The following is a 23,460-nucleotide window of genomic DNA, read 5'->3' as shown; positions in this document are numbered from 1 at the left end:
GAGACTCTTTTTCTCCAGGCTAAACAATCCCAGTTCCCTCAGCCACCTCTCATATGACTTTGCTCTAGACACTTCACCAGTTCCATTGCCCCTCTCTGGACACACTACAGCATGTATCAGACCACTGAACATCTCCCCTTGAATTATGGGGGATTCATTCTTCCAGCTCAGGGGGTTGGGTACCCAGAGAACATTGGTCTTGATATTGAAGACTGAGGCAAAGAAGGCAACTAACTGTTGTCATTAAACCATCAGGATAAATTGTTCCAATAGTATTACTACGGTTCTCTAAAGTCAAGTACAGTATAATACACACACTTATTTTTACAAAGCACACACAAAACGAAGTCTCAGCCTATCCCAGCATTTCGTGAACGTTCCACATCTAAGAAGGTTCATCAGCTCCTGTATTATCAGGGACACACAAACAAATCAGTAGGTTTTGCATAACACCAAACATTGCACTGATGGCTTTTTTGAAGCATACACAATCCTCACTGAAATATTATACCCGTAAGATTCAACAATAGCCACTAGAGGTAGACTTTTTAAAGTTTTTGTACAGGTTACATTATTTACATTATGTAATAATGCAAATAATGTAAATGGTATTTACATTGTAATGTAAATGGTGTTTACATTAATCAATCTGGCTCTGAAAAGGAAGAGGTGGCAAATTTTCATCTTTCATGTGACTCTATTATTGCACTAGTTTTCCAGGCTAAACATAGTACATTCAAGAGCTGGTTCTACCAACAGACAATTTGAGTCTAGTAGGTTTACTGACTCAACAGGAGTGTCACACATAGTAAGAATATGACCAGATGATCTCAGATTCCAAAGCAGTTTAGTCACTTTCATGAGCCCAAAGTTTGAGTCAATAATCATCTTAGTTGTACAAGTTCGTTTCACAGCCAGTTCAGAAGCATCAACTCTTTGGTCCATGCCTTAGATGTAAAGATGAGGAAGTAGAGAAAAAACAGCACAATACTGAGAATGCAGTGACTGCACAAGGTTGCCTTGTACCAGCAGGATTTCTTTGGCCAATCACTGGGTTCCACTGTGTGTTTCTACAGCACATCTTTCAGTGTGCTGTGTTACTGGCTTGGTTGCAGCACCACAAAACCATCGAGTTTTGTGGTGCTGCAACCCAGGAACATTGAGAAAAGCAGTTCAAAATTCTGAAAAACAATACTCACTTATTCTTTTTAAAGTACTGTCTTGCCGTATCAAGAACCTTCCTTCCTTTGTGAATAATATATCTCAAAACATTTGTAAAGAGTAATTATACTCCAAGTCCCAGTTTTGCTAAGTTAAATATACTTAATCCTGTTATATACGAGAAAAAGATCATGCCTTATCTTTCATCTTCTCAGTGTCTCATTCTATCAGTAGTTGTGGCCTCAGGCTGCTTTGTTGAATACTGTTGTTTCAGGTAAACTCCTACTTGTATTTTCCACAATGGAAAATAGTAGTTTCCTCATCTCTACCAGAAATACTTCTACCAGTGCCTACAAAGCTCATACAAATTCCAAGTGTAGAGGTACTGGGCAGATCCCTAGAGTGCAATCACAAATAGTGGCAGCAAAATATCGTTGCTCGTGAGAAAGAATAAAGGGCAAAATTTCCTTCTAAAATTATTTATTCCTTTAAGCTCAAGTGCATGATGCTATTACTGTGGATCTGAATTTGCTGTAGACAAACTGTGAAAATGATTTATGCAGTTTTTCACTCAGAGTCAGTTTGCAATCTGCTCCCATAAGAGGTAAAACTGAAGTTCCATGAACCACATTAATGCTGTAATTCCTTAGCTTTTAAGTGTTCAACCTGCAAATTCAAAGCTGCAAAAGGTCTTCAACATACTATTTAACACCTGCATAGCTGGGTATTTCAAAGGTTTATTAAGGAGAAGATGCTTTCCATATATGAAGTTCCTGGCTATATCAACAGGAATTAAATCTTTTCCCCATGTAATAGTTGATTGGTAGCTTCTAAGCAAAGTAACCTTGATGCTCACACATAAACATACTTAGAAATTTTGCAGTGACAGATCTTATTTTGCTGCCAAAACTACCTCACATCAGGAAGAACAAAATTGCATTTATCTCTGCAAGAAATATGGGTAACAGAGATTTCAAAGACTCAGTATCATTCTTACCTAAAGCAAACTCACTTTACACAAGTTAAAGTTAAACTTTATTACCATAGACAAATCCTTAAATGGTCAAGTTTTCCAAAAACTAGTAAAATGTGTGATAACTCCTGACTCATGGCGTAGTACGTGAATCTGTGACCCACTTGTACTTAATCAACTAAAGATAAGACTTGTCAACTATCACGTTCAGTACTTTGGAAAGTCAGGTTATCTATTCGATGGTTCTATGACAACCATCAAGCAGAAAACAACTGCCTTTGAGCAAAAGCAGTGAAAATTGACAAAAATCCACAAAAAATCCAAAACACTTTCAAAACACAATTCAGGCAGAAGATGAGTAATTCAGGGCAGAATCCTCCATATCTTCACTCACAAGTGACTGTGTTCCCTGACAAAGAATGGTTGACAGCTTTATTGATAAAGAATACTGAGGTAGTGACTGTAACAACTTATCACTTCTAACAGTCACAAATTTATGGGATCACAAGCACCTTCAGAGGAGTAACTTTTTCCCACACTTCTGATCTTCTCTAAGAGGCTAGACTTAGGAGAGGGACCATCAGAGTCTGAATAAAACCAGTTCAGAAAAGCTGCCCTTTGCCCATACAAAGGAGGAGGATCTTGGCTCAACTGATCACTCACATGGATTTGATGCTAGGGGCACCTATCAGTCAAAGACTCGTTCATCCAAAATTTGCTTACATAACATTCAGCAAAGCAGTCAGGAATCTAGATGCAAGCTCAGTGAAAATAAGTTTAAAATATACGTATATTTATAAGAGAAAGGTAATAAGTTTTCAAGATTTTGAGCCATGGCTTAACAGCATGTTATGGCGATAGTGTTAGTTCTAAGAATAAAGTCCTCTGATGCTCTCGTTCTTTAGCAGCTTAGCAGAAAGCTTAGAGATGATATGCAGTGCAGGGTAACTCAAGAAGTCTATCAAAGAATAGAAGACCTTGGGAGATAAAAACACAGATGCCAAAGCTAAGGGTGTACTGAAAACTGGTGGAAAAATGTAAATACTTCCTAAACCTGAGGGATGCTGGTAAGCAACTTCGGAGACTCCCATAACATTGGACTCTTTCTCCGTCATGTTTTTCCCTAGTTTTTCATTCCCACCCTACTCCAAGTTCTAAATCTTTTTCCTCATTATATAACCTTTAGGTTTTCTCTGAAAAATCTATTCTTTACTCATCCCACATCCCGCAAATCAAATTTGTAAACGATAACAAAAAAAAAAAGCAATGAAGCTAACAGGAGACAACGCTAACCAAAGAAATGTGTGATGTTCAGCCTTCTGTAAAGGCTATTTACTCCCCTACAGGAGTATCTGGTCACCATCTGAACAGACCATCTCCTGTGGGTGATTTGTTCAAAAGAATACACCCTAATACAGGTGTTGAAAATTCCTACCAAGGAACTATTTTTTTTTAAATTCCTGATGTGCACAATGATTATACCACTCAGAGTTAGCATTTTGCCAACAATTTCCAGTGCTATTCCAGTGCAATTTTAGTGATGTTATTACTGTAAAACTTAAATGGCACATTGACACCATTTCAAAAAGACAATTGAAAAAAAAAAAGGCGCTTTTGGTTCTTCCAGCTAATCTAACCAGGGACATAGCTGTCATGTCTGTTCAAATCAAGTTCCCTGTCTTAAACACTGTTTTCTTTTTCGCTACCTTTTTAGAGAAGTACAGGCCCAACTCCTCTCTGTCTTGTTTCTTAATCTGATTATGCTCTTCTACTCATATGTATACCATCTGGTGCATGCACAAGCAAAATTCACTGGGCTTAGATGTAAAATCAGGTGACAAAATAAGCTTTTGTCAAGAAAGGACACATCGTGCAAAAATCCCTGAAAGGAAAGAAATTCAATACCAAAAAAAAGCAATAAAAATGGACTAAGTCATTATAACTGAAATGGTTCTGATTATATTAATGCCTATAAAAGCTTAAATAACAGCTTTCAGAAACATTTCTACAAAACAGAAACAGTTCTAAAAAGATATTTTTCAGAATTTCAATTAACAGAGGCAGTGACAACTCTGCATCATAATGGTCACCTATTATTTTTTATTCCAAAAACTTCTGAGCACCTTTCACTAAAGTCTTCTGACAGTGGGATCTGCAGTGAGATTCACAGTTTTGGCTCTAGTTTTTTTAATTTTATTTTTTTTAATTCTTTTATTTCTTTTTATCATTATTATTATTATATTGCTCTATTATTAGATGTTGAATATCATCATTTTTCATTTCACCTTTGTTTTGTTGAGTTTGCTTTTGGCTTATTGCCAAAGCCATTAAATATACTGTAGCACTGTACATGCACTGTCCCAGCATATTATTTCAGCATTTCTTAAAGCACAAGCAGCAAGACAGAAACAAAATCGATCCTCCTCCTCCTCCTTCTGTTCCCACAACCCATTTTGTCATATGGGAAAACGCACTGCACTGTGTACAAGGAAAGCACATTCCAGATAAACTATTTGTATCAGACAGCATTAATTCTGATACCTTGAAAATGCTTGTTGTTATACAGTAGTTTTGTATTCCACTAAAAGAATACACAGGCTTGGAACAGTGCTTAGATCTTTACGAGAGCAAATCCAAATCCTTTCCACATAATCGTACTGCCTCTCACAAGGCTGACACGTCTTAAATGCTGCCTCTGTCTTGCTGTCAACTTATCAACTTTTACCCTGAAGCACAGTCATTAAATATCCATGCCACAAGGCTAAAAGTTCAGTGTCGGCCTGACAATATATGATCAGAGTATTGTTACAGCTGTACATAATTGGTTTTTACCTTTTTCTATAGCAGATAAAGGTTAGAAAACTGCATACAATGAAACCGCATGAAAGAACTCTGTTTTCACTGCAAACTCAAGTTCTCAAAAGTCAGGACATGATAGAACTAAAATTACCTTTGACACCTTTGCTGTATTCATAAAGGGTTATAGTTTGCAGCTCCTGATTTTTCTATGATTCTTGCTTCATGTAGTGCAACCAAAAAAATATGTTCTATGAGTAAAGATACATTCATGATTTCTTTTAACTGTTCATTATTCAAAGGCATTCAATTATGTGAGTTATAAGACTATTTTGCTCTGTCAGCAGACTTCCACTTAGTTTTCTCCAGGTTTCACTTTAGCTAGAAAGACTTAAGTCTGTCCTATAGAAACTGGTTATTATTTTTCATGCAATTGCAATGCGTTTCTTGAGTCATGTCAACTCTGCATAGTAAATGAGAGACATCCATTTGAATGATCCATTCTTCAAGAATAGTCCATACAGAAACACAGGACAAAATGGAAACACATAAGCGAATTTTTGAGTGGCATCAGATCTTTAAAACACACCCTCAAGTCGTGTGTTTAACCTGTTGACTCAGGAGATACAACCACAGGTATGTTATGACCAGCAATGTACGTGTTCCTATTTAAACCAAAACCTGTGAAAGACAGCAGAAAAAATAAAATGCTGTTTTCTTTTACTTCATCGAAAACTAAAGCAGAGTTATTTTCCCAGTTAGCAAAAAACAAGGTCATTAAAAGTGAAATTCTGCTAACCTTTCTCATGCAAATTACCTAATTTGTACTGGGTATTATTTGCATGAGAAAGGGGGAAAATGTACTTGTCTAAAGAAGATATTTTATTACCATACTTCTAAAAGAGCAAACAAACAAAAGGATGAAATAATGGTCAAACAATAAGCAGAATGTTAACATGTGCCCGAATGGTTGAACTTTGTTTTTCAGAAGTGCTGTATCAGATAGCATAACAAGTAAATAAAACTAGAGCAGTTCAGCTTTATTGAAATAAAACAAGTAAGTACCTTATGCTTGTAATACACTGAAATTTATGTAGAAATACTATTCCCTATATATTGTTTTACCCAACTAGACCATTCTACAAAAGTTAATTACATATGAGCCCTGTCAGCTATTTTTTAATGTCATTACCTTTCTTTTATGATGAGTTGTTGAAGCATCCATCTCTTCTTCTCCTATATTGTCTATCTGTGAAGTTGGACTACAGTTCATTCTCTCCTCTTCTTGTCTCTGAAGTCTGTCTGCTACAGCCTGGATTGCTTCTGTCCATTCTTCCCTATCATGAACGAGTCAACATCTCTATTAGAAACTCAAAAAATATGTTACATGGTTTATAATGTTTTTCACCTGCTACATTGCTTCTATTTTCAATTTTCATGTTACGCAGCAGAAGACTTTTATAAATTAATCACTTCAATTTCCTTCCAAATTCTGCATTTTGTTAAAGGTGGTGAAGCTGATCAGAAAGGATCACTGTATGGTTAATTTAAAGAATTAGCAGTCTCTAATTTGGTAAGTATTTTACTAGTGGAAACTTGAAAACACTTGTTCCAGGTATAGGAGCAGAGCATAGGATGGCATGCTTGTTCAGAGCATAGGATGGCATCTCTTATGCAATATTATCTGATAATAACTTGCTATTTTAAGAGACTGTTTGGTACTCCCCCTCCCTGCAAGACATTTTCACAGCAAATAAATAAGATCTATTAAACCATATCATGTATTCAACTCTTTGTTTTTCTCCTCTTAAAACTCAACTTAAAGACTTTTTTCCAAATTCTCCTCAAAAAAGGCCCTCAAAGACAACTAAATTCCTACAAGCATCCTAAAAACCAGTGGCTGCACTGAGGGGCAGGCCCAGATGAGGGTTCCTGTGGAAGGACAAGCAGGGCCAGCTGAGCCCATGGCTATTCTGTGTGCTGGCTGACCAGCACAGACACACCAGCCGGCCCATGAGCACACTATAGCCCCACACAAGTGCAGTACCTGCTGATTTTTACTCATCCAGCAAGGGAGATGGGAAGAGTCTGGTGATATTTATTACTGAATAGTAATGCAGTGGGAGGTACAGAAAAAAGATAGGGTGGAGAAACACTACCAAGGTAGAACAAAAAAATTCTAAGTGAATATACTAATGAAGGAGAAACAACAGAAAAAACAAAGTTGTTGGTTATTTATTGATAAAAACAATAACAGCCAAATCATAGTACTAGTTTCAACAGGACAGATGTCCACAGAGGGAAGATGCAGTGCCATCATCTAATTAGACACAGAATATAGAACATTTAGCAAGGTACATCATCCCATATCTTCTACATGCTTTTCGTGCATTAAAAAAGTTAATTCTTAAGAGTTTGTGAATGTTTACTTGAAACAAGAAAAACTAATAAGCAAACACAAAATAAATTATAATAAGCATACTGCTTTCTGTGCCAGAAAGGAGCACACTAGGAAGAGTAAGACAGCGAGGTTGGAAATACTTCAATCCAGGCTTTGGTTGTTCAAAATTCAACACTTCAGAGACGTATCATGACATAGTCTTGGCTTATTTGAACACTCTCATTCCACCTACTTGCAGGCAACTCTTATGCTAGCTATGAGCTCAGATAATATTTTACAGAAGCTGACTTAAAAATCTTTAACTAACTGCTCAGATGTGCTCAGAATGTCACAGTTCCAAGTGCTGATTGTTGTGCAGGCCCAGCAGAGACTCTGATGAGGTTTTGGCGTAAAGAACATGAAAAGTAAAAAAAGAATAAAACCCTCACCGTTCCTCCGGAGTGTCTACGTGGAACGTCCTCTCTATAACAGTGGTCCACTGAAGACATCTTATAATAAATGTGTTTGGCTTTGGTCGCTCTGTTTTCATTAGCTGACATTCTAGAGAAATACATGACATTGCCTTTTTTATACATTGTCAGTTCACGGGTGAAGAGCAAATAAAATTACTTAAATGAAATACACGTAGCTTATGTGTACCCATTTGGGATGTATCCAGCACGTACAAGGAAATATAAAACAGCAATATAACCACAGGCTTGAACAAAAGGTAGCAAGTAATAATCATAAGGTGAAGAAAGCAGTCAGAGGAACTGATGAAACTTGTATTCTTGTCCATTTAAAGAGTGCCATCTCCATTTGTGAACTCAGTCTGTTTTATGAGGGTAAGAAGAGTATTAGATCCCAGATTGCTATAGTATGCCAAGGAAACAGCAGTAGCCACAGGCATATTTTTCCATCTGCACCTGGCAGGAGGAATATGACATTTTCCCTTCAATGGTAACCATGTCACAGTTACTGATAGCACTGTCACTTCAGGATTAGATTTATTGCAAAATACCCTATCTAAGAAAATTCAGACATTGAAATTAGTCTGATTATTACATGTAGAACAACCACACATACACACACAGTGAGGCTGCCCCAGGAAATCATCTAGTTCTCTTTATGCCCCAGAGGAGAATCAGGTCTACCTACACTGTTTCTCATAACTATTTCTCTACACTCTAAAATCTACAAAAAGTAGTAATTTCAAAACCCCTGTAAGCAAACTATTCTATCCAAGTATAAAGAAATTATTTTTATAGCTGGAAGATTTTTCGTCGGATTTAATGCAACTGTTCCTATAAATTCAGCATATCTGGTTTTGTCCTATTGACTAATACTTTACCTTTTCAGCAGCTATCCCTTTTAGACATTTGAACACTGTTTTATCTCTCTTCAGTCTTCTCCGGCCTAAGTCAGTTAAACCAATCTGTCCTCACAGGTTGTGCTTTCAGATCCAAGATCTTCCTTGTCCCACAGTTCTAGACATACCATAAACCACCTATTACTCTTTGGTTGCAGGACCCCAACGCTGGCAATTCAGGCAATGGTTCAACGACACTATGTATTAGTTTTACGATGCAGCATACTGCATTAAACATGACCACTGCAAAACTCTGACCAACTAGAACTTCTTATTCACGTAAATATATTTAAACACTTTTCTGGAGTTAAGGTTACTCTATCAAAAGTGTAACTTGTTTTCCTGCAGCTACCACAAATAGACACAAACATCACATCTCATCTTCTGGAATGCTATCACTCGTTCAAACCTGATCCAGATCAAACATTTGATTTAAAATGATTCATCTGGTTCACAAATCAATCAATAATGATATGTTCACTTACAATCTGCTTACCTTCCTTTTGATATAGCTACCACCTACCTGTTGACCCACACCTTTTAGCTGACTATTCTGTAGCATAAAACTTTGCACTTATTCTTGGTGAATTACATTTTATTTATTACAGTTAATGTCAATACTTTACAAGTCACATGACATGTACCACTTCACAAGGCATGCTCTTCCTTCACAGAAATAAATTATTTTGGCTTGACATAATTTTTTTTCACAAATTCAGGATCCTGAAACCTCAACTATCATCCACTGCAATTTTTTTATTTGAAACAGCCAAGAAGAGTGGAAGTGGGTACGTCTATTGATACTATTTTTCTTCTGCAGAACACCTCAGAAGCTTAATAGACACATGTATAAGGAGTAAAAGAGGAGTAAATATTGCCCTATGCAGATGCACGTTCCTTGATGAACAAACTTAGACACTCACCAAACATCTATAAATTATTACGTAAGTCAGACTGCTCACTTGTCAAGGAGATGACATTCCATTTAACAAACATTTCATTAACAAAGCGAAACAGTAGTTCACCCTTACTGCTTATATACACTTTCCTAAGTCTTGGATGGGATGAGAGCCATCCTCAACATGTAGAGGAAAGAGCTACAACAGGATGGAAACAGGAAGAGGGAATTTAACACGAAAGCTGGGAGAGAAACAAGGAGGGCAGAAGCACCATGAAGCAGAGCTGCTTAGCCCGCTTAACCTGGCTTGTAGCTGGGTGCAAATATTACTCATGAGATCAAAGAAACCCCCAAATTCAGGGATATGGTCAAAGTCCAACTGTGATCACAATGATGGTGAATCCAGGGTTAACAGGCTATTTGTTCTTAACTTCCTCAGTCGTAGCTCCAAGGAACACATGGGGCTACCTTCATAACAGAAGAGCCTAAAAGCGTTGTCTGCTTTAAGATTACCTCATCTTACTACTGACAAAACCATCCACTCATCTTTAATCCTATCACACTTCAATCACGTAGGCTGAAATTACTCGGTGTCTGCCTAAGCTGCACACTCCTGGAAAATACTGCTTTTTGGAGATGAGACTTAAAACTTGGCAAAGCAAGACCTTTGATATCCTTTCAGTATTCCTGTGAAAATGTAAGGCATTTGGCCACAGTACACGCGGGAAGGATAAGAGTGTAGTGGGAGGAGCGTAAAAAATTACAATTACAATTACTAAAGAATAAGATCACTGAAAATCTATGCATTGAGTATAACCAGAGGCTACAGCTACCTCCTATCTCTACACACGCTAAATGAAAAGCTCTTTCACTTATATTCATAATGTCTCATCCTCTTCCTCAGATAACACGAAAAACAAACTACCTCATTGAGGCAAAATCCAATGTACATAGATGGCATACAGCAAGTTATTTACAGGAAAGATGGTAGGAAAAAAAGACTAGGGAATAAAGGGAGAAAAGCGGAAACGGAACAGGAAAAAGACTGGAACCTATGTGAGAAAGAAAACTACGGAGGATAGCTAGAGTATAACCAAACTAGAACAGCTAGTTTAGAGGAAGGAAGGTAAAAGAAATTGCCAGAGAGAAAAGCAAGGTGACTGCATTAGAACAACCAGAAGGCAAAAAGGTACAAAGACAAACCTGCAGAAAAACCTGTATCAATCAAAAAGCATATCCTCTCCAGTGCCTGTAATGGAACTGAAGACTTTGAATTTGACCATTTATTTTCTCTTCACAAATACATTAAAAATGCATACATTTAAAATGCAGTAATTTAAGTTTTTCAACTCAAGTATGAAAAAACTAGAACTAATAGAATTACATCTGCCTATGTCCAAATGCTATCTATAATACAGTCTTTATCTATATAGAGGGAGTATACTATATATAGTATAAAAAATATTTACATTGTTACATATATTATGTAAATTTGTATCTAATATACTACCTATATTACTTTTTTTTCAGTCAGTCCTCAAAGTGAAGAACAAAACATATGGATGTATATAATAAGACCTGGTACTACAAAAGAGTATTTACTCTCTGCATTTGCATTACAGATGATTAACTAAATAAACTAAACGTAATAAAAAAAACCCTTAACAATTGAAAATGGCACTGAAAACATAAAAAAACCCCTCCAAACACATAACCCGCAAAATGCCATTTCCCTATGACTGAAGGATATTACTGAAAAATAAAATCTAGCAAAACTTAATTAGCTTTTGTAATATCCTGTTACAAGTGGCTAAAGACTTGATTTCCTTGTGGAAGGTCAAAAATGAATACGTTCATATCCTTCACTTCTGAAGCAAAAAGAGTTTCGGAAAGAAGTGGAGGACCAGTGTATTTCTAAAAGTGGTGTGCTACCCATCCTTCTCTAGTAGGTAAAAGTAACTGAAGTCTGATGATATTTAGTAGGCCCACGTTTCATGTGCTGCTGTATACAAATGCATGGGATAAACAGTATTTCTGCCATGACTGCAACAGGAATAAAAACTTCTTTGTGAATGTCTTTCACCTACCACTAGGGAAAAAAAAAATCTATTACGATGAGTAAGTGCTGTAATACACAGTTACTGCTAATTACCAAAATATTTTTCTACTCATTAGTGGAAAAACTATAGTAGTTTTAGACAGAGTGAATAGTTTGGAAACTACAAAAGCACAGAAGAAAGAGTGAAACTGGCTACTGAGAGCTGGCTCCGAATGCTCGAGTGATAGTTGGGTCATTACCAAGAGTAGAGAACATTCTACCATAATGTCTTCAAGTTTGCTACTATACATAAACATATGTAATTAAAGGGTTGAATCTCAACTCAAAACAGTTGGAAGTCTAAATTATCATTCAAAAAGATGAGTAAGCCAGTAAACAGACAGACTCAACTTTGTGTTCTTGTATGCTAGCCATCTACGACTTGGAATTACACATTTTAATACTAAAGATTTCTGTCTTCCTGGGCTGAAACATCAGTCATGAGAATTTTCCCCTTTAAAATTAGAGGGAAGGAAAAACCTTGAGGGAGAACACTTGTTTAAAGCAGCAAAATACAAAATCAGTAACAGGAATAGACAACTCTGTTCCAACAAGTGTGTAACACTGCTTTGGCCACTTCTGGATGTATACAGAAAATGGAAAAAAATTAAATTAAGACAGTATAAAGAAATAAAATAGATGGTTCTCTAGCATTGAATTTCTCTTTTTTAAAAAAAAAAAAAAAAAAAAAAAAAAAAAAAAACCACAAAGGTCAGGTACCTACCAGAGGTTAACTTTCATCTCCATATCTACAACCAACCCAACAATTCTAAAATGTTAGACTATCTTTTTCAAATAACTGCTACTATCTAAATTAAGTAGTTATGCTAGTTAAAACTCTCCTGAGCAACTCTAACTACAAACTGTATTTCAAAACGTTCTGTTTACTTTACACCATTCTGAACCACAGATGACAAAGTTTGCTTGAAGCTGTAATTACTCTGCAAAGCTGGGAAGCCAATTAGAGGGCCTGAAACCTGCCAGTTCCAAAAAAAAAAAAAAAAAAAACCACAGATCATCTGTTCAGATTTTATTAAAAAGTTTAAAGTTTGAATTCTATAACTTTAACCATATAATCACCAGTATAATTTTCCTAAACGCAGTCATTCAGCAGAAAAAAAAGAAATAGAAAGAGTACTAATATCATTTTATTATTTCATATATGAAAGGTTTCAACTTCAGCAGAGTGTGTTGGTATGGCTAGACAAGAATACTAAATATACAAGCATCCATAAAAAATTGCACTAAAAAATGAACAGAAGGTTGCATATCTGAGAAATTATTTCTAATACAGATTGAGTTTTAGCACAAAGGATAACTCTTCTTGTGATTAACAAATGATATAAAAAAAGAGTATCAAGGCACTGCTTGTATTGTTTAGAATATATGCACTTTAAAATATATAGAATGCTGTCTATATACAGATCTATATCTATCTATTTGCATTACAATTTAACCTTATTCTTACCTTGGTCTTTCCTTCACAGAATAAACATTTTTGTCCCAACCTTTGCCTATTCAATTGCTGCTCCAATTTTTTTTCTTTCTCATTCAAAGTTTAATGAACACACTGCTTAAAAATGTCTTCTTCCATTATTGCTACTCTGCACTCCACACACTTCTCTGATGACCTTTTTTGTTAGACAAGGAGCAGACAACTAGCAGAACTAACACACAATTTTCAAAACACTGACACATGCTTTTGCTTATATACATATGAAAAGCTATGGGTTTTAAATATATGTACAAATACATGTGCACACACACACCCCACCTTAGCTTGATGTCTCTTGACTCTCCCATTTGTTTATCCACTCCATATGGGAAACCTACTTTTCTGAAGCTTTCCTAAAGGCTTTGTTCTTTCTCACTACATCTTATCTAAGGGGAGTATCACCTTAAAAATAAGTTTGGTCACATAGAGATTTATGTGAACAATTTATTATCCCTTCCTTGGTCCCAACAAATGCAGGTTTACCCTAAAAAAGTCATTCCCAAAACTGTTAAACAGATCATTTTTGTACATCATACCTCTGATCATATCACTCTTTTCTTGGTATTCCTCATTTCTTACCCAGCTCTATAAACATCAAATATAGGTACCTTGTCAACATGGTCTGTCCCTGCAGCCTACCATCATCCTCGTTATCACCCCTTATTCAGTATCAAAATGCCATCCACCCTTTTACTCTCATAATTTCAGCACCAGTTCTCAAAAGCATTTCTAATTTCTGTTTGCCATACCAGTTCCTTTTTAAACTCTCCTTAAAACTCTCCTTCACCATGCCTTAAAAAACAAGAGTGAAGAAAGGAGGGAGGAAAAAAAAAAGGGAGAAGATAGTAAAAATCTAACCTTGACAATGGATTAGTTGTTGATGTGCTGAGACCACTGCCTGTACTACAGGCTAATACTGTCTCATTGTTTTCTCATACTCCCCCCATCTGCTTACGTCCATCTGCTGTTCCTTGTTTTATATGTGGAATTTTAGTATTTTGGAGCACGGACTGAATTTTTGTTCTGTACGGGTAGAAATCCCACTTCTGCGGGGCTTGGCTCCTGACAAGTACTTTTATGTGCTTTGATAATATAACAACATATATGACTGCAAAATAAACATAAAACCCCCTTTAATTATATTCCTTGAAGGTGCAAAAGATCAAACTTGATGCACTTCATCATGCTAGAAAGTCTTTTATTTCTAATACTTCAAAAAGTACCGCAGTAGCATCCATTCTTCCAAGCAAAGAGGGAGAATGAAAATAGGAGATTTCTGCATGGGTTTTGCCTGGGCTTTACTTTGTCTTCATGGAAACACCCCTATTTTATTTAAGCAACTGGGTTTATCACACCAGCATGAAATTCCCAGGCCTGGCTATAAACTTAGACCTGCTATGCTTATACCAGGCCCTACATAGAGATAACTGGAAATTACAGGATGCTATAATGGTGTTGGAGAAAGCACTATCTGCTAAAACGGAAGGACGAGACCAAGGAACTCATATTCATTCACGATCCAAGCCAACAACTGAACCCAAACTTCAAAGTCAAATGACAGAATACCAACCCAGAAACCATTCATAAAGTAATATGAAAGCCTTCCAAAGAAAATTACTGGTCCAGTTTTCCAGAAAGCTAAACATTTCCCCATCCAACACAGATGGAAATATGTCTTATACACATTAGATTTGAGTCTGAATTTCCATAGATGCATTTGCACATACAGTATATTACACAGAAATGCCTTTTTCTCTCCACAAGTGTTTTCAGGGTTGAATGAACATTATTTATTCAATTCCACTATTATTATTTTGGAAAAAAATCCACACTGTAATTACAAATATCTAGAGTTACATGCTCATCTCTGGGTTCATGTTATCCAGTGTTGTAACAATTAAAAAAAACACTTAAATTTCATTGAAAAGTTATTTCTGGAGTTGTCCACAAGGTCATGTCTAATGCCAAAGCATTTTGATGTATAGTTTAATCTCACTTATAACAGACATATATATTTTCCTATGTCCTTAAAGAATGTCTTCAGAACTCTTTAAACTCTTAACATTATTCCCCTGAAACCTTTCAATTTTCATGTTTTGAAGATATTTAAATCCCCAAAATAATAAAATCTCGTCTCTGGCCCACTGAAACATTAAGACTAGGAAAAAGTAGCACAGATTCTCCATTTACAATAGCCAAGGTAAATCAATAATCACTTCTGCAGAGAAAATAAAATAAAGGGATGTTTATAAAATTTTACCTTCTCATGATAACTAAAATTTGCTTTTTTTTTCCAAAGACAAGAATAATGGTAGCTGTACCACAGAGTGCTTAGAAAGCACTATCTTTCAAGATAGGAAAGAAATTCCAGGTGACATCATTTTTGGGCAAAGATCAAAGGCCACTGAGAAGGGATACAGCTCTTCCCAATTATTCCACACATAAAGATCAAAATGAAGGCAAAGGGCCAATTCTTAGAGATACTTCATCCCAAATGTGCTACGTGATTACCTACATACTCATTGTGTATGTGAGAAGTATTTTTTTTTGATCAGTAAAGTCACACATGTTCCTTAAGTAGAACTGAAGTAGAACTCTTCCCCATTCTGCTTTCCCAAATAACGACGACGATCAAAGACCAAAGCGGTTTACACAAGGCAGCACTGATTCCACTTACGCAACAGTGGACCAGTTGAAAACAGTGTTAGGAGGCCACACTGGGGTTTTTTGATGGGATTTTGTTGTTTGGTTTTTTTTAATTGAAGCCAAAGTATTTTTAAACTGGTTCTGACTGCATAAATGCCTAAGCAGAAGCAATTTAAATTAACATATTTTATTTTGCAGTTGAAGTGGGCTAGAAATGCACACCCACACAGTTACCGTGACTCAGTCAATCAGGAGTATCTGTTTAAGCTACAGCAGCTTGATTACTCGCAACTGCTTCTCTCTACCTGAAAAGAGCTGAACTGATTTTGAACCAGCCAATTCAAGTAAGCTCACACTTCCGAATTTATCCCTGAAAACCAGTATCAACCGGTTTTAAGTTTTCACAATGAACTTCCCCCCAGTGTAATTACACCGCCTTCATTTATCTTCAAGTGCATGGTTACATACCACGGCACAGCTTTTTGTGAGTCTCAGTGTCAGGGCGTGAGCATTAAGGGACTAACAGCATACTTCAAATACACAGCTCGCTCATCTCCCATTTAAAAGGCGGCAGTTCTGTTTGGTGTAAAATTGGCTGGCTCCACAGGAAAAGAGCCAGAGAGATTCCTAAACACTATCCAGTGTCACCAGATCTGGCTGATTTGTTCACCCCTGCAGTCTTGCAGCAGGTCCAAGATGCAGTGTGGAGTGCACATTGCTGCCTTCCATGTGCACCTGAGGTCGGGAGAGTAAAGTCCATTCAGGACACCTGAGGGCAGTCCTGCATCCTTCCCTGGGGCTCAGCTCCACCCGGCCCCACTCTGTTGCATCCTTCAGTCAACTCTGTTTCATCTTCAGTGCTCTAAGGAGGAGAGATCCCTCACCTCCATTATAGGTCCATGTGGTTCCACTGCATTTTGGGTGGCTGGCAATGCACTGAAGCATGTGTGCTGCCTCAGTTTCTCCCTAAGTGAAGTGTCTATCTGTTTATGCACCCGCTTCCAAATGCCTTCCCCCCACATTTCCTCACAAAACACTCCAAGGAAAAGGAATGGCCTCTGAACAAACACTACATCCTATGACAAAACACCATCCCTTGAGAAAGGTTTTATTAGTAAAGACACATTTATTACTGAAAGCACTGTTAGTAGTATGTAAAATAACTTCACTCTCCAGCCTTCTTGTCATTCCCAACAGCGTACACAGATGACACAACACCAGGGAAAAGGTAATGCTCAGGTGTGGAACTTTAGGGAGCCACACTAGGAGAAATGATACAGTGGCTTGGAAAGAACCTTACTTTTGCAGAAGTAAAGCTCATGTCACGGGAGTGGAAGGCAGCGGACACTGGGGGGAAAATATTTATATAATGGAAGTAATTAGCTCGACAGAGCTGGTTATAAAAGTTTTAAACTACAGAACAAGTATCATACAAAGCAGAGCTGTGCAAACTTTCAAGTGTTTAACTCCAACAGTACTATGAAAATAATACTGCAGCCTTGGCCTTTTCTGCTTAAATAACAAGCTGCAAGCCAAGAGCCAAAGATGTCTATCATCTGGAGAGCAAAAAGTAGACTGAGACCACATTCTCACTTTACAGATAGCTACAAAGATTACGTGAAGATAGGACTGTAAAGACATATCTTTAAGTCCCTGCCAACCTAATCAAGATGGTATTAACAGTGATCTCACACTCCATCTGCCTGGCTAGTAATTTATGAAAAACGTACTTCACTATTACAGGAAAAATATGTTGCACTGCTTGTGGCCACAAACCTACGGCAGCAGCTCAGGAACTCTTGGATCAGAGGCCATGAGACCAGTTCTTGACATTTACCAGGTACTTCCCATGAGATGTGATTCATTCATATAACAATTCTGTTTGTTTGTTTGTTTGCCCTACTGATGATCTCATCTTCAGACAGATAAAATAGCTGATGAAAAATTTACAGTCCCTTACAATTTAGAGTGCAATACCATACTGTTTTGCTTTTCATCCTGTGAATTCTACATAGGCACTTCATTCAATTTCATGAGATTCTGAGTGATACATCTCCCTATTCTTGCACTGATCAGCAATCATTTCTGATAAAATTACTCCTTTTCCTGCCAGAAAACAGAAAAAGTCATCTTGCTTATCAAAATTGTATTTTTTTCAATTAATATTGCATGCTTGTTCCTTTAGCTTGCATTGCCTTAGAGTCAGACCTACGGGACTTGCTAGTTTCAGAAAGGATTTTTGCGGGGGGAGGAGTGGGAGGAGGGGAGAGGGAGAGGGGAGCAGTGGAGGTGGTGATGATGTCATTTTGGAAAACAATATAAAATCTTTCCATTTTCAGTAAGGCAAAGTTCAAGGACAGCATTCTAATACTAGAATCACATAACATGACCTCTAGGTACCAAAAAACTCCCAACCAACAACAGTATAAACACACTGGAACTAATTGCTAATTATGTATTTCTTTGCTTAGCAGAACTACCATTTGGATCACCCTTTTAGTTGCTGTAGCAAGGGAAGATAGGACATGCAACGAAGAACATGGTAAAGCAGGACAAAAAAACCCCACTGTGTTTCTACAAATAGTCTTTCAGCTCCACACTAGGGAAAAAGTACCTAGAAAACTACTAACTGCATAAAAGAGTAGTTAGAATATGCAGAGCAATAACTAAGGAATAATGGCTTATGTTCTAGTCAATTCCTACTCATATGAACAACTTAATGACATCACTGCTTTTATACTGAATAGCAACAAGGCAAAGTGAGCCTCTAATGCTATTAGAAGGTTTGCACACTCAATATCATTTGTAAGAATTATACTACAATCAGAATATGCAAAGTTTTCCTCCTCTGGCTGTGAGACGAGACATGCACTTGGAGCATGAGATTATTTTCTTACCAAATAAAATACACAAATTACTTTGTATACACAAAGGTTGAATCAATCTCAAGAACAATTTTATCAAAAAAATAGGAACATTCAGTCCCAGTAGCATTTGTTCCATCTTCAACAATGCAGATGAAGGGAACCCTTTCCGTAAATACACATACTCTTGCAGCTCCTAGACGCCTCTATAAAACTAAACACTGCCACTTACTGTATTTACAGTACCTTAATAGAATTTTAAAAGAAATTGGGTAAATTTTCTAGTGTTCCTCTGAAAGTTTCTATGTGTGATATCTGCAACTCATACTCCGGGAGATTTTTTTGTCCCCTTAATTTGGCTCCTCAAATACTTCCAATCCTATTCACAAACACCCTTCTATGAATCTCATTCTGCCAGATCAAAAAAACCTACAGATTTGTCTTTTAGAAACATTCTTGGAAAACAAGTAATCTTCACTTTATCCAACAGATACACACTTTGTAGCTTTGTTAATATATATGCAAATTGTCTGATTGCTTGAAATTACTGATTAACAAGGCTGGAGAGCTGATTACCTGATTATCCAAGAGAAAAATAACTTAGCATGATTTTGCGTCATTTGACAGTCTAGATAATTTTCTAATTAGAGTTTTCAAGTGAATTCAGAGATACCAATGAAAAAGAGAGAAGAGGTCAATGATCTTTCTAGGAATTTTCTTCTTACGACAATCATTTGTCAAATGTCATTGTTATTTACAGACACTTCAGACACACACGCACAAAAATGAGAACTTAGATTTCCAAAAACATTCAAAACCCAACCCATGATAAAATCTTTTATGCTATTGCAAAGATATCTTGCAGAGGTGGAGGTAAGATTAGTGGTGCACTAGTATGGCACATAGCAAAAAACTTGCAGTGTTATCAATAAATTCTGAACTATACATGAAGCAATATATAGCAGATAATCTGTCAATATGCTGAGAGAATAAGTACTGGAAATACGTACTTGCCACAGAAAAGTTGTTGAGTGGATATGGCAGATCCACATCCTGGGGCTTCTCCTTATAGCCTATGAAAGAGCCATCTGTCTTTAGCAGGAAATATCTTGGCCGCCAGTTTTTTATATATTCTCCTAAAGTAGAAAAAAAATGTTCATTAGTATTGTAGAAAAAACCTAAACTTGAATATCAAAAAACATAAACATAACACATCAGTGTCTAACATTAGTTATACCAAAATCTTTTAAGATGTTTTCCATTTACAGAGAAAACCTTAACTCCCACCAAAAGAAGAGAAAATTGAATTGCAATGGTAAACCTGGACTCTACAATGATGCCTCTGGAATAAGAAGCTACAAGTACAGTATAGTAATATTCCATAATTCTAAATTTAATTACACTACACTCTTTGAAAAATCCTACATCTTTACACCTATAAACAATTCACATTTTTTTCAGAAAAAAAATAAGCACTACAGCTTGACTTTTGATAACCAAGTGAAATCTAAACTACTATAAGGCAGAATATTTACCCTGCTAAGCCAATGCAAAAGTCATTAATTTCCTTGAAACATACACTAAGCAAATACAAGAAAATTGAGGGTAATTGAAAAACCTAGACAAAATACACTTAACAAATGTAACTGAGAGCAAAAGGAATAAAAAAAAATAAGTAGAAGCCAATTACCTTCCAAGAGATAATTCCAGCAATAAACCTACCATCTCCATCTTCCCCCTACCCCAGGCTAAGCAGAAGATTCTGCAAGCTACGAGGTATGTACATACAGAACACAAAGACAATAGCTTAATTAATGCTACTTATTTGCTATTAAGGGAAAAAAAATCTCTTCCATTCTATTATACTTTACAATACCACACCAAAATCCCACCAACAGTTTCAGTTCTAGAGTGCAGTTACTCAGATAAGTACAGGCTACTTTAGATTTGCCCAATTTTCCCCATCTTTGTTTTCTATATACTCTGCAGAGTAAACAATGAGGACTTATTTAAAATAAGTCACTGTTTCATCATTATACAAGTGAAAATTTTAAGAAGAAAGTGTATTAACAATGCAGAATCTCCAATCACACCTAGGACTTATCATTTGCAAAATGCTCTGAATGAACCATTCCAGGGGCTGCACTGGTCCTGTGCTAAGCCCCAGACAGTTAGTGCTGTTTACCACCTTAGCACCCTGTTAGCTCTAGCTACATAGCTTTTAGGCAATTCAAAAGTCAGAAGGAAGTTTACATCCACCTAACATGGAGCTTACTTCATTAAAGGGTCATCTAAACATTCATTAATCGCATCTTCACCTTTCCATCACAGCAATCAACTAGTTGTCACTGAAGTTCCACATGGGAATCACTGTGCTGAACGTGATCACAGCTTGTAAGGATTTTGACGATACCCATAGCCTAAAAAAAAAAATCTAACTGCAGCCACTAACATTTCTGATTTTCAACATGTATTTAAGCAGAGAAGGGGGGTTGTAATAGGAGACAGAGAAGAGGAAAGAGAAATAAAACTAACACTGGGCTATTCAGGCTGGCTTATGTTACCTGGCCCTCAGCAGGAAAACTTCCTATTTAGTCCTGCTTCTAGATAGCAGGGTACCTGCTTGAGTTTTTTATATAGGCATTTTCATGTAAGTAGAAAGAATTGAAAAGTCAAAGTGTGACTTAATTTGATCACAAAATGAATAGAGCAGATATAGCACTAGTTACATTTGTATTGATGCAGAGCTTTATCTCAGACCTCTGGTACTAGCTGGACTGTGAACATCTCTACTGACACTGCCACTCTGAACTGATTTCACAATGGGAAATCCCAGCTGACAAGAGAGCATGCAATAAAAACCAAACCAAAACAAACAGGTATGAGATACTTTGTAAGTTGAAGAAGAAATGCAAGTGCAGTATAGGAAAACAAATATGTAACTTTAATATCAACAATGCAAACTACATCAGCATTACATAAAAAGGTAAATACTTCTTAAATTACGTTTGCTGAATACTTGAAAATGAAATAATCATAGGCCTAAGTAAAGGTATGACTCATATTTTAGAACTATTTAAAATATGCCTTGCAACAAATTTGCTGAAATCTGCATGGACTCAAAAGTTGAAGCCAAACCAAAACCTTACATATCAGATCATCCAATATAAGTTTTAAAAATATTAATATCCTAGTTTCTTTGTAAAAGAGATGATAAAGAGAATCTTCTGTATTTTCCTAATAAATTATACCTCATTTCATTGTAAGAGTAAGTGACTGTTTATGAGAGAAAGTGCCAGTTGCTGGGTTTACAATCTATCAAGATCTTACTCTTAGCTATAAAGTGGGTTAACTTCTACGTAGGCAGGCAGCTAAACACACTGACGAATTTGAGGACAGCATGGAGACAGCATCAACATGCCCAAAGCGGTCAACCAGGTTTCAAAGAGAGTCCTCCTGTCTGCAAGGAATAAACTGGAAAGGGAGATAAGCAGACTTGACTCTAAGACTCAGGGGTGATAGGGGAAGTACACTTATTAGTCACTCAGAAAAGAACAGAAGCCTTTGTTTACTTACATACACTCTCCAGGACTAAACCTATAGAAAAGGAGACCATTCTAACAGGTATCCTTAGAGACCCAGCACACAATTCTCTGATCACTTACTCCCTCTTCACTGTTTGGGCCAACACTTTAGATGGAGTATCTACTAGCAGCCAAATGCAGAGTCTCTTAACCAGAAAACCAAACAGATTTCTGATCATCTATAGAGTTATGTGGCTGATGTTCTGCCTGGAGGAAAACCATTAGAAGAGTATGACTAGCACTTCCAAGCTCCTCTGAAGAGTTAGCAACTTTCGACAAAAGCTAATCATAGGACAGGTAAGTACCAGTTTACCCATGAGCACAGCTGTACCTCTGTCTTTGCTCTGCAAACTATAGTTAGACATAGAAAAAGCAATTTGAAAGCAATTGTAAAGCACTATGGCTTCATAAGGATCCATATGTTTCTTTCATAGACATGTTTCTTTAAGGAATGTTTCTTCTAAAGGGTTTCCCGACATTAATGATGGTCAGACTGCTTTTTCAAGACATCTGTATAAACACACACACATAAACCCCCTAATTTTGTCTTGAAATGACCAATATTCCAATCCCTCTCCAAGCCCTACACTTGAATATTTATCATCTGCCCTACATTTATTTTGTAATTTAATTAACAAATCGGTGAACACTTCTGAAGACTAAAGTAAACGGTGGTATCAGTGAACAGTTCACTTAGCTGCTCAAGTGGTTTAATGGCTCTCGAATGCACTCTAGATGCTCTCTTATAACTGCGTTCCTTCTACATAATCTGCCTAAAGATAGAAAATCATTTTAGTCCATACTTCTGAACAGACATGTGCTTACTGAACTTCCTTGAAAGAAATACTCCATTTAAAAAAATGCTAGAGCAAAGCAGAGTATTTGAAAAAGAAAAACTTCCATGTCTTCTAACTGAGCAGCTCCACACTAAAAAAAAAACAAAAACAAAAAGTACATCTTTTGGTATGGGCAATATTCAATCACTTTAAAGATATTTGGAGTGTATGCTTGTTAAATATCTCAACACAAGAAAACCAGAGGAAATTTACATCTGAAATTCATTAATTCAAGTGAAAAAAAAATTCCATGAGAAAGGATAAGTCCACGCAGGCTAACCAAACCACAAGATATCCTGACAATTTAATGAAATGGAGTTGCAGTACTTAAAAAAGCAGTGAATCTGCCATAGAGAATTA

At 36.6% G+C, this 23,460-nt stretch overlaps 1 protein-coding gene across 2 annotated transcripts in view; it reads right to left on the bottom strand.

Moving 5' to 3' along the window:
* Positions 1-23,460, bottom strand: part of AKT3 (AKT serine/threonine kinase 3) — a 153,190-nt gene that overhangs the window by 55,323 nt on the left and 74,407 nt on the right. For both annotated transcript variants that reach the window (XM_027722456.2, XM_027722455.2), the window contains exons 3-5: positions 19,691-19,816; positions 7,760-7,871; positions 6,123-6,267 (exon numbers count right to left, since the gene is read on the bottom strand). In XM_027722456.2, coding sequence (XP_027578257.1) covers positions 6,123-6,267; positions 7,760-7,871; positions 19,691-19,816 — 383 coding nt within the window. The remainder of the gene's footprint in view (positions 1-6,122; positions 6,268-7,759; positions 7,872-19,690; positions 19,817-23,460) is intronic.

This window comes from Pipra filicauda, unplaced genomic scaffold, assembly GCF_003945595.2.
Source record: "Pipra filicauda isolate LSUMZ 115617 unplaced genomic scaffold, ASM394559v2 scaffold122_size2191957_pilon, whole genome shotgun sequence".
NCBI lineage: Eukaryota > Metazoa > Chordata > Aves > Passeriformes > Pipridae > Pipra > Pipra filicauda.
The sequence above is the reverse complement of the archived record's forward strand: the minus strand, read 5'-3'. Positions and strand labels throughout refer to the sequence as shown.